Source organism: Apis laboriosa, unplaced genomic scaffold (assembly GCF_014066325.1).
Source record: "Apis laboriosa isolate Shangri-la unplaced genomic scaffold, ASM1406632v1 scaffold30_cov140, whole genome shotgun sequence".
Classification (NCBI taxonomy): domain Eukaryota; kingdom Metazoa; phylum Arthropoda; class Insecta; order Hymenoptera; family Apidae; genus Apis; species Apis laboriosa.
Window position 1 is genome coordinate 2,725,335 of NW_025222776.1, and position 13,441 is coordinate 2,738,775.

A 13,441-nucleotide genomic window follows, 5' to 3' on the forward strand; every position below is an offset into this window, starting at 1 on the left:
ATATAATATAATATGATATATAAATAATAATAAATAAAAAAATATAATGTAATAATAAATAATATAATAATAAAATATAATAATTAATCTTTTGTAATATCAATTAGAAACAATATATTTTTTTTATATAATAATATTTCTATAAATGCATATTTAGATCAATTATGGAAGAAATATATGTGATATCTTTACGATCTAAACACGATTAATTTTCTCAAATTCGTCTTCGATAATGCAAGCACTTTTTATATTTTGAAAACGACAAAACAACTTGAATTTTTTTGTTGAAAAGTTGAAATTAGTTTTCTATATGACATAAAAAAATTATTTATTTAAAAAATTAATTAAATAATTAAGATTATTAAATAAAATTTTAAAGAAATTTCAATTGATCAAAATTAATTGAAGAAAGTAATAAATTTTATAACTTTTTATACTCTTTATAATTTTTATTTGAACTTATAATGAAAATTAAAAAGGTAGTTTTGAAGATTTATATCAGTTATGTACATAAATACATTTCAATAAACATTAAAAATTTTATGAAAATTAGTTGCTATTTCATCGAACATTACTATGAGCTACAAACAATTAAAAATATAGATAAAAATTACAGATTTAAAATTTTCATAAAAAATCTCTTTTATATTTTTCAATATCTATTGTTTATTTTTGCATTAATCAATTTTGATAAAATGTTATATGTAATTAGCATGATCTAGAAAATATGTATATTTCAAATTTTTATTATAAAAAATTTAAAACAATAAAAAGAAAATTGTAAAGAACGATCTTTACTATTTTTCTCACAATTGTAATTTTTTCAAAATTTTTTTTATAGATGTTATATAATAAACTAATTTTTCTAATTTTTTAAAAAAATTCATTTGATCCAACTTTTTTAAAGTTATTGTGTTTTAATTATATAGATAGATTTATATACTATTTATCTGTATGATTTACTATATGATTATTAAAATATATTTATAAGAAGATTTTTATAATACTACCAATCAAATACTAGTAATCAAAGGAAAAAAATATTTCCATTTCTTAATTGTAATATAATATATATAATATGATAATTTATATCATTATATATTATAAAAGTATTATATAATATATAATATATAATATATAAATAGTATTATATAATATATAATATATAATATTTATTAAAAATAACTTATAACTATTAATTAATAAAATATTAAATATATAATATAACTACTATGTTATTCAATAAATCGAGTAATGAATAATACGAAATTATATTTAAACAGCTAGGCAGTGAGATCGACTTGAGCACGAAACAAATTGCCAATATAAATGACGTTTGCGACAGTATGAAGGAACAGCTTCTTGTTTTGGTTCAATGGGCCAAATACATACCAGCTTTTAGTGAGTTAACTCTTGACGATCAAGTGGCCCTTCTAAGGGCACATGCAGGTGAACATCTACTCTTAGGTGTTGCTAGGCGCAGCATGCAACTTCAGGATGTTCTTCTTCTTGGAAATAATTGTATCATCACCAAGAACTGCCCTGGTATGTTTTTCTATTTCTTATTGGGTGATGGTTAAATGTCTATTTCTTTGTGATTAATCCCTTGATAATAATAAAAAGTGATTTGAAATATCATTACAATAATAATGAAGAAATTTAATCCTATAATATAGATAAATAATCTTCACTTTACATCTTTAAATATATTATTATTATTTTCGAAAATTTGTTTACTATTTTCTATTTTAGTGAAGGGATTATAAAAAAAAAACATAAATAAATACCAATTCTTTGATTTTATGAATGAGAAAATGAAATGAGAAAAATATAAAATTTTACAATTTTTTAATTTCATTTTTTTTCTTCTTTAAATACAGTATTCCTCGCTTAGTAGACGCATGTTGGATCTGCAACGCGTCTGTTATTGATATGGACCATATGGTATGTACCATCTTTCGTTTCTTCAATGTATCAAAGACAAATTGAAAAACATTGAATTGAATGTGAGTAAAATAAAGAAAAAAACTCGTCATTTAATCATATATATATTAAATTCATGTAAATACAATTTTATTTAATATTATTTTTATCGGAGAAACTTTAATAATTTCGTTAAAATAATTTGTAAATAAAAAAATAGATAAATAATAATTTGTAGATAAAATAATCTATGGATAAAAATTTTATTTTTCATATTTTGATATTTTATAATAACTAGTCATCGACAATATATTAATATCATTGATTACGAATCGGAAATAATATAGATATTTTCTCCATGAAAGCAATTTCAAAAATTAATGTAATTAATTCTGCATCTATTATTCTAAGCAGAATGAAAATTTAATTCTAAATAGAATGAAAAAACAGAAATAAGCGAGAAATACTGTATTTTTTTTAAATATTTCATTATTATATATATTATAATAATATATAATTAATTGTAAATTGGTTCAAATATAACAATAAAATTTTTATATAAATTTTAAATTTGTAAATGAGTTTTATTAATAACATTATAATAAAAAATAATATTTTAAATAAATAATAAATTGAATAATATAAAAAAAAAAATTTTTATTGTATTAATAATAAGTTTGCTGAAGAACATATATTTATATGAAAAGAATATTCAAATATGAATTTATGAATCAAGGAATTAAGAAAAGTAATTAATATGATATTTTATTAATTAATAATTTGTAGATTAAAATTTTTAAGAATGAAATTAATTTAATTGTTATTTAAAGATTCATCTATATTGCTTTACTAATAGCTATAATTAAATAAAAAATATGTAAATTATTATAAATTTTTAATGAATTAAATAAAAATTATTATCAAACTCTTTATTGTTATTAAATAAAATTTATTTACTTTGCTAAATATATCGTAAAAGCAATAAAAAAATATGTTCGCATTATTATGGTCTTTTTCATGATAATTTACATACAGAACAGTTAATATATGGAAAATCTGATAGAGAAAAAAATAGAATTATTTTTTATACATATAACAATATATGATTTATATAATTTTTTTGTATTTATATTTTTTTTGAAGAATTTTTATTAAAGTGACTTTTAATTTTCTAAATGAACTATTACAATTCTTTTTATATCACATGAAAACATGCTTCAAAAAAAATTCATACAATTATATGCCATTAATGATTTTTAAAATTTTATAAGACAATATAAAAGACAGAAACAAATAATTTAATCATTTCATAACATTCTATTTGCCAATTTTTTTTTATGAATGAAAATATTATTTATTTTATTAAATATTATTAATATTTTAAATATTATATTTTAATCTTTATTTACCACAATATTTAGCTTTCTATAAACATATGCATTATCTATAATTGAAACAAGAATAATTTTACGTGTAATTTCAAATGTTTTATATATTCTACATATCTAAAATTTTTAATTTATTAAAATATTTAAACTATTTAATATATAATTATAATGCTTCTTATTCAATTGCAAAAAAAGTAAATATGATATACGTTTATTGTGAATGTAATTTGATTTTTTTAATGCTTTTCTTGATCAATAATAATAAATTTATTATAATAATACAAATTTATAATGATTTATAATTATAATAATGATATTATCATATCATTATTATTATATAATGATAATAATAATTACGATAAATTAAATTGGGTACAATAACAATGAAATAATTAAATTTAAAATTAAAAACAAAAAATTAAAATTTAAAACAAATTAAAACAATTAAAATTTATTAAAATTTAAAACAAAAAATAAAATAAAAAATAAATTTTTATTGCAATTTTATTTATCCATATTTGAATAATTAGTTTATAATAAAAAGATTTTTTCTCAAAAGAATTGTATTACAAAAATTATAAATATCAAATTGATAAATTTCATATTTCATTTCTAAAAAATTATTTGATTTCTAAACAGAAAATGAAAGAAAAAATTTGAATTTATTAAATTTATCATCAATTGATTATTACATCGAAATATTTTTCTTGTAGCTGCATAATGTTTTTCATACAGAATAAAACAGCTAAAAATATTATTCCAGCGTAAAGATTCTATCGCATTGTTCTATCTGTGATGTCATCGACAGATAAGATTTCAATAAATTACAAATTGCAAAAGGAATAAAAATAAATCACATTTGTTTGAAAAAAGTTTCAAAATGTAATATAATTTTAATTAAAATATTATAATTTTATATAACAAAAATATTCATTTATTATTGATTTTTTTTTATTTATTTTATTTACATTTATTTATTTGTATTTTAAATTATTATGTATATTGTTATAGAAAAAATTCTCCTAAAGATTAATGCTTAAAATCTTTTTTAAATAATAATTTTTTTAATAATAAATATATAATAAATAATAAAAATATAATATTTTGTTTTTCTATCTTACTTTATTTATATATATAAATTATTCAAAAGCATTAAAATAATCAACTTTATTATTACTTTTATACACTTTATTATAATAATTAAATTAATTTTGATAGAATATAATTTTGAGATCATAAAATGGCCAATACTATAAAATATATATACATTTACATGTATATAAATAATATACATAAATGGCTTACTACTATTTATATATACAATAGTTATAAAAGTAAAAATTGTTAAATAATTCGGAATAGTTTTAATATATTTTCTAATAATTATAAATATAATTATCAAAGTATTCGGAAATATAAGTTCAATTTTAAATATTGAATTCTTTTCACTATTTTTCAAATAAACGAGTTTTTTTTATTTTTTCTTTACTTTTCTCAGTTTTCTAATTTTCTTAAATTTATTTTTTAAGTTTCTCTTGTGTTTTATTTTCTTTCTATTTTTTTTTCTTTTCAATCAATTAAAATATTTAAAATAACATTTTTACTTTTTTCAAATTTGTTTATTTTTTCTTTCATTCTGATTTTTTTTGACATCAAATAATGAAATTTTAGAATGTTTTTATAAATATTGATAATATAATAAAATATTAGATATTTAATATCTCTTTTTAAAAATATTAAATATTTTGTGTACATTCATATTCTCATTCATATTTATTTATTCGAAATTATGTTTGAAATAATTTATATAAATACAATTATGAATAAAATATTAAAAATAATATAAAAAAATATAAAAAATAATTTAAATAATTCTTTTTATAATCAAAAAATTATTAAATTTATTGTATTGACATTATTTATCTGTGTATTATTTTTTATATTTTAAATGTAACATATATAAATTTTATATATATCTATTTATTATTTTTATCTTTTCATTTAAATAACAAAGTTCATTAAATTTTGATAAATAAATAATTAAAATATAAATAAAAAAGTTCTTAAAATTGATAATAGTTCTGTAAATAATTGATAATAATATAATATTATTATAATATTAATATTAATTAATAATTAAAATAATATTAATTTATATTAATTTTATATTAAATTTAATTATTTTATAGTTTTTCTTTTAATAAAGTTTTCCAAAAGTTGATTTTCTTTTAATAAAGTTTTCCAAAAGTTGAAAAATATTCATAATTATAAATTTAAGGAAAGGCTAAGGAAAAGCTAAATAATTTGCCTTATTTTTAAATAGCCTTATTTTTAAAAAGCCTCATTTTTGCCTTATTATTTAAAATCAAAAAAATAAATATTTTTCAATAATTCTTTATCCTGTGAAAAACATATTAAAATCATAAATATCTCTTGTTTATAAAAAAAATACAAGAAGTGATAAAAAGTATAATAATTTTTTTTAACATTAAATATATTGTAATAAAATATTTTTATAAAATGTTCCTGTATACTATCAAATTCTTTTGCATTTTTTAAAATAAAATAGTATAAAATTTTTTATATAATTTTATTAATAAAATCAGTGAATAATAGAATTAAAAAATAAAAGTAAAATAATATCTAATAAAATTATAAATAATATTGGTTTCTCGGATGAATCCTATATTTTTTCAACAAAATTTCTGATATTTTGCAAATATTACAATTTTCATAATCAGGATTAAAAATTTCGATATTGAAACACTCTTTTAAAACTAAATTTTATTTTAATTTTTATCTATTTAAATAGATAGATATATTTACTTATGCAGAACAAATGAGATTTTTAATTGATCAACTGATTAATTAAAAAATTAAGAAAATAATATGTTAAATTTGATTAAACTTTTGTCTATTAAAGTAACTCTAATGTTTTAGATTTTCTAGATCTAGATTATTTCTTTTAAAAATAATATTCAAAAGAAATAGTTTCATATCCTATATGAAACTATTTATTATTAAAATGATAATTATATGATATAAATGATCATTAAAAATAGATTAGGAGAAATGATTTGATTTATCTTTGGTGTTTTTTAATATGTAATATAGTTTATTTTTCTATATATTTGTTATTATATATATTTTATCATATAAGCAAACTATGTATATTCCTGATGTATTTTAAGATAATCTTTTGGTCTTTGAAATTCGGAAACTATCTTTCGGATAATTGAACTATTTTACTAAATAGTTTGAATGACTCTAATCTTATATTTTATAAGAACTCTAGCGATGAAAAAAGGAATTATTCTTTCTTTCTTCCTTTCTTTTTTTCTAATATCAATTAAAAATCTTATCTAATATATTCCGTATAAGTGAATATACTACTATACTAGAGATTATCTACAGCCATAGTTTTATTATTGGATTTATAATAATATTCTTAGTTTTGATTATACAAACTGCAATATTTACAAAAACATTGGCACATTATTGATAAAAAAAATACGAGATTTATCCCGAAATTAATATTATATATTGTTATATTATTTTTAGTTAATAGTTTTTTTTTTTTTTTTTGCTTCACTTTCCATTGCAATAATTGCAGAGAGAATTATTCATTCTTATTCATTCTATAATTAATCATTATTCATTATTCATTATAATATAAAATTCATTGTATCCAGTTTTCTGACAATAATTGAAAATTTGAATTGAAGATTGAATTTTTGATAATAATAAAGAAAATAAATAAGTATGTTATGATTTATAATGATATAAAACAAATTTTAATATTAAAAATAATTGAAATAATATAAAATTTTTAAAATAAAAATTTATAAAATTTATAAAAAATTTATAAAAAAACGATTAGAGTATATTTAAATTCTTATATATAAAATGACTTGCTGTAAGTTAAGTAAAATGTTGACAAAAAATTTATTGACAAAACAAGAATGATATTTAAAGAAATTATACATTAATTTTCAAAATAAATGTATTAATTTATCACAAATTGAATTTTTTTATTACATATTACAAATTAGATATTCGAATCTTGTTTTGATAATGTTTTGTAATTTATATTGCTAAAATAATAATAGAATATTCCATAAATAACTATATTACAGCTAATATTTTTTTTCCTATTTCTATTTATTACATTTATTATGTATATTTTATTATGCGTATTTTATATAGGTACTTTTTATTTTATATATGAGATCTTAATATATTCATCTTTAGTATATTTTTGGAAAATCAATTCTAGAGATCAAAATAAACATAAAAATGGTATTATAAACATATTATAAAAATATATCAGTCGAAATTTATTAAGTTATAATTCAATTTAGATGAAACACAAATAGAATGAAATGCTCAATCTTTATCTCATTACCGTATCATCTTACTCTATTTTTGTCTGTTTCATATAATATAAATTATATTATATAATTTTATATATGTAATAATATATATATGTAATAAATAAATTTCGATTGACATTTTATAGATACAATTTTTTGTTTATTTTAATCCCTAAAATAGACTCTTCAAATATATCACAAATATTATATATTATTATTCATGTTATATTAATATTATATTAATATGTTTTAAACGTATTTTTATTCATGATTTCAAATTTACAATAACATGTTTATCTTCTTAATATATTTTTATTTGAAGTTATACTAATTTGTTTTTAATTTAAATTATTTTTAATCAAATTAATAAAAAACAATTAATGAAAAAATTTTTAAATTTTGTAGTTTTGAATTATTATGATTCATTTTATTATTATCAAAAAATCTTTTTTTTTTGTGATATATGTCTACTAGAATATTTCACATAAAAAATTTGGATTAATCATGTTATAATTTAATCAAAGCATTAAATGTTTTTGAAAAATTTAAATAAATAACGAAATAAAAAATTTTAATTTTTAAAACATTTTCTAAATATCTTTCTTAATATCATAATCTCAGATGTAAAAATATTGTGATATCACTATAGATATATGATAATCTCGAAAACTTATAATAAATTTATAAGAAATATTATTCTGTTGTAATGATAATATAAATATATATATAATGTATGTATAATTTAATATAAATGTTTTAATATAAATTTAATATAAATTTAATTTAATATAAATGTATATGTAATATTAATATAAAAAATTAATTAATAACTTAATTAAAATAAATAATTTTTTATCTTTTAATTTATATAATACAGGTCTGGCATAATTTTTGGAATATATAGGTGAGACTATTGCATGTTGAATGAATGCATATTTCTCATATATCATTAAAAATTAAGCAAAATAGTTAATTAATTTTTTTCATATATTATTTTATTTTTATTTTTGTGGATAATAATTGTATACTAACATTTACATTAAATTATTATGAAATTCGGATAATCGTGAAACGAGACAATCGATATATTAAATATCTAAATTTATAATAAAATTTTAACAATGATTTACACAAAGATTATAAAAAAAAATTATTTTACTTAATATATAAAATATACAATGTAATATTATATAAAAATATAAAACTAATAAACTTAATTTAATAATATTATTTTTATTAATATTATTTAATTAATCATAATAATAATATCATATATTATAATAATATCATATAATCATAAAAAATAACATTAATATTGCATTAATATTGCGTAATACATATACTTATTGTATTTGACATTTGACTATTCCATAATTTAAAAACTAATTATTTATATTTATTATTATTATTTATATTTTTATATTTTTAATTTATATTTTTAATAAAAAAAATCAAAAATTTTTTACTTTCAAGTTCATTTTAAATTTTTAATAAGAAAAAATTATATTTATTCAGAAATAATATTTATAGCATTAATATTCTGATTGATATATATATATTGACTTATTTTAATTTTTAAGATTAATTTTCAAAAATTATGCATATTTTAAAAAATTCTTATTTGAATTTCTTTATTATTAAAATAAAAAAAATAATTCTAAAAAAAATAAACATATTTAATACTTTTCAAATTTCATTAATAAAATGTAATATATAAATAGAGAATATAATTAAAAAAAGAAATTAATATCTTCTGATTGAAAATGAAATTGAAAATAATAAAAATAAATGTCAATGAAATTATCGATAGTCTCGTTCAATAAGTTGCACGTATAGTATTTGGGATAGTAGTTAGTAGACTGAGTCCGGTTTTCACGTTGCTAGTCGCATCAGCATGAATACAAAATGCAGACATGGGTTATTGGTTTTACAGCTTCCTTTAATACTTGACCAACTTCGATCTGGGCTCAGTCAATTGGGTAATAGATATGGATAGGAATGGCTTAACCTTAGTTATCAGTTATATCGTTGTCCGCAGAGGGCCGTAATCAGGATTTGGACATCAGCAAGGTTGGAATTAGAGTAATGGATGAACTAGTAAAGCCCCTAAATGAAGTGCAGATCGATGATACGGAATTTGCTTGCTTAAAGGCCATTGTTTTTTTCGATCCGAGTAAGTATAATAATTTTATAATAACTTTTATAATAATTCAAATAATATAATTATTAATATGAATTTAATATATCAATTTTTTTTATATTTATATATCTTTTAAATTATTATGAATTCTATTTTTTAATGAATGTATATAATTATTATACATTATATATAATTAATATATAATATATAATATATATAATTAATGAATAATTATCTTAATTAATAATAATCATACCAATAACAACTTAATAAATATTATTTATATAATAATGTAATAAGTAAACATATCACAAAAATCTTGAAATTATTAATTTTGTACAATGAAAAAAATAATAAATAATAATTTCAAGATATAAATTTTCTATCTTAAAGTATAAAATAAGTTTAAAAGATAATAAACAAATTAAAATATATTATCTTAAATTTATTTTAAGAAACTGATCATTTTTTGTTTTATTAATATATTTTAAATATTATATTTTTAAAGGAAATGAAACCATTGATGAAAACATAATTATTCGATAAATAATAATTTATTGATGTATTAAATTCTTTATTCCTTTTTTTCTATTTACTTAATCTCCATTAAATTACCAACTTTTGCTCTACTATGTAAATAAAATTCTTCATTCTTAATAACTAAATCATGTATAATACTCAAAATGCAAAAAATGAACGTGAAATGCTTAAAAATTTTTTTATTGTCAAAATTGTCAAAAACATAAAAATGTCTTTTCCGTTTTTTTATATGTGTTTTCTTTATATATAAATATGAATAATTTAACGATCAATTTTAATAGCACAAATTTCTAAAAAAATTTAATAAAATGATTAGTAAAAAATTTTAAATAGTAAAAAATAAAATTGACAGAATATATTCTTTTATATTTTGCAATATAAATTAAATTATTATAAAAAAACAAATAGATTATGTAGCTGACAAATAATCAGATACCCAAAACAAACTTTTTTCGTCTATGTATATCTTTATCTAAGAATCTCGATAATCTTTGATAATATCTCATTGATTATGTCAATTTATATAAAATTTGTATGTCAATGAAGATTTGCCGGCACGCGAGAACGATTGTCTCAATAAGATTTAATTGATGATCGGCGTTGTTCAGCGTTGCCATGCTGAAACAAATGATAAACGTGCAAACTTGCTCTGTTTTTTTATCTTACTTCCGACTTATAATAATATGATACAAGTATCGCTTGCATAATTTATTTTATTTTGTTCGTTCCTGTTGACATTATTTTCAATATTATTATATATATACTTGATTATTTGATTAAAAATGCAGAAACTTTTGTTCTACATTATTTAATTTAGAAAATAGTATTTAAATTAAAATATGCAATAAGAACACGAAATCTTATGTGTTATGTTTTTTTTTTTTTTTTTTTATAAATCAATTCATTATATAAATTTAATGAAGTTTATATAACATATTAATTTATTCGTGAACCATCTTTAGAGAATCGATTCTAAAAATTGAAACAAATATAAAAATTTGTATACAAAAATTAATTATTATTACGATTAATTATATTACGATTATTTATTAAACTACAAGTAATTAAAATTTGCGTTAAATAAAATAAGATATAAATAAAATGAAATCGTTCTTAAATCTCTATCTTCGTTTCATCATTATTTCTCTTTTCGCTTTATCCTCTTCTTCATTTCATTTAATATGAATTTTGTACATAAATTATTTATAACTTAATAAATAAATCTCAACAAATTTAACATTTTTATATATGAATTTTTTTTAATTTATTCTTTGGGAATGATCATAATATGTTATGTATACACGAACATATATATATGTTCTTAAATTCTACTTTCAATATACTATATATATATATAATTTTGAAAATTTAAAAAATTTTTTTAAATATTTCGTCATTTATTTTTTTTATTGCATGTTAAATATTGTTATACTTTCACATTATTTTATAATATTTTATATTATATTTTGAATTTTCTTTGAAATGTCTGTAATATAAAAATATTAGAAATTTTTAACAATAAAAATATTAAATTTTAAATTATATTTTTATAATTATTAATTATAATAATTACTGATATAATATTATTATTTATTATTTATGTAATATTATTATAATATAATAATGACATTTTTTAATATTTTAAATTAAATTTAATAATTAGTATTATAATAAAATAATATTATTTTTCAAATATATATATATAATAATATAAATTATCATATATATAATTATAATTCTATAATGTAATCTACAATAAAATTTTTAATTTTTTTAAAATAACAAAATTATATTTAAAAAAATATTATAGCTAATATTATTAAATACTATTATGTAATTAAATATTAAAATTATATAACAAGATTTATTTATTTTTTGATTTTTATATTTTTATCTTTATATTCATTATTTATTAACTTATTTTGAAACATTTTATACTCTTCATAAATATTATCTAAATTAAAGTCTTCATTTTTAATTTTTTATTTATATATATGAAAAATTTTGTAATAAATTTAATTTTTTTCAAATAATAAATTTCATTAATATCTTTTTTGATCTAAAACTTTTATTTTTTCTGTTAATAGATGCAAAAGGCTTAAGTGAACCACAACGAATCAAGCAGTTGCGTTATCAAATTCAGATCAACTTGGAGGATTATATAAGTGATCGACAATATGACAGTCGTGGCCGGTTTGGTGAGATCCTTCTAACCTTACCAGCTCTGCAATCCATCTCTTGGCAAATGATTGAACAAATTCAATTTGTCAGACTATTTGGAGTTGCACATATTGATAATTTGCTGCAAGAAATGCTTTTAGGTGGTGCAACAGCAGAAATAAATGGTGTTGCAACTCCAATTCCAATTTCAAATGCTTCTGGTAGTTATGTAAGCAGCAATGAAAGTCCAAGTAGTCCTTTGACTCCAACCAATGTACCTCCATTAAGTCCTCAAGATCATATGTTGGCTAGTGGAAGTCCTGTTATAATTTTGAGGGATCTTACACCTATTCAGAATCAAGAAGATGTAACTAGTGTAACTGGATTTAGAATGTTCAAACAAGAGCCTAGTCTTGAAAGTGAATCAACATTTTAAAATATTATAATTTAAATATTATAATTATAATATTATAATTAAATATTATAATTATACATTTTAAAAGTTTTTGAGATATTAAACATAATTAAAAGAATTTGAAGCATTTATAGAGTGAACTCCAATCTTTACAAATCTAAAATATTTATGCACAAATGATTTTAAAATGCTGTAAAAATCTCAAAGAACTTTTAAAAAAATTTGATGCAAAACAAATTAAGAGATTAAAATTTGTGAAAGAATTAATGAAATCTTCATATTTTTGAGAAATGAAAAAAATTTTATCCTGTAAAAATATATAGTTTATATATATTTTTATATTTTTAATATTTTAGATAAATAATAAAAGCTAATATTATATAAAAAAGAAATGAATACAACTATCAAGAAATTGAAAAGAATTTAATTTTTGTTATTATAAAATTTTTTTTTTGAATATTCAAATGAAATTTAAATATTAAAAATATATTAAAACAAAAGT

At 16.9% G+C, this 13,441-nt stretch overlaps 1 protein-coding gene across 1 annotated transcript in view; it reads left to right on the plus strand.

Moving 5' to 3' along the window:
• The window catches only part of LOC122714422 (hepatocyte nuclear factor 4-gamma), a 105,379-nt gene extending 92,215 nt beyond the window's left edge, over positions 1–13,164 (plus strand). The window contains exons 4-6 of the mRNA XM_043935739.1: positions 1,288–1,545; positions 9,723–9,857; positions 12,452–13,164. Of these exons, the coding sequence (XP_043791674.1) occupies positions 1,288–1,545; positions 9,723–9,857; positions 12,452–12,960 (902 nt within the window). The 3' untranslated portion in view covers positions 12,961–13,164. The remainder of the gene's footprint in view (positions 1–1,287; positions 1,546–9,722; positions 9,858–12,451) is intronic.
• Positions 13,165–13,441: the final 277 nt, after the last annotated feature.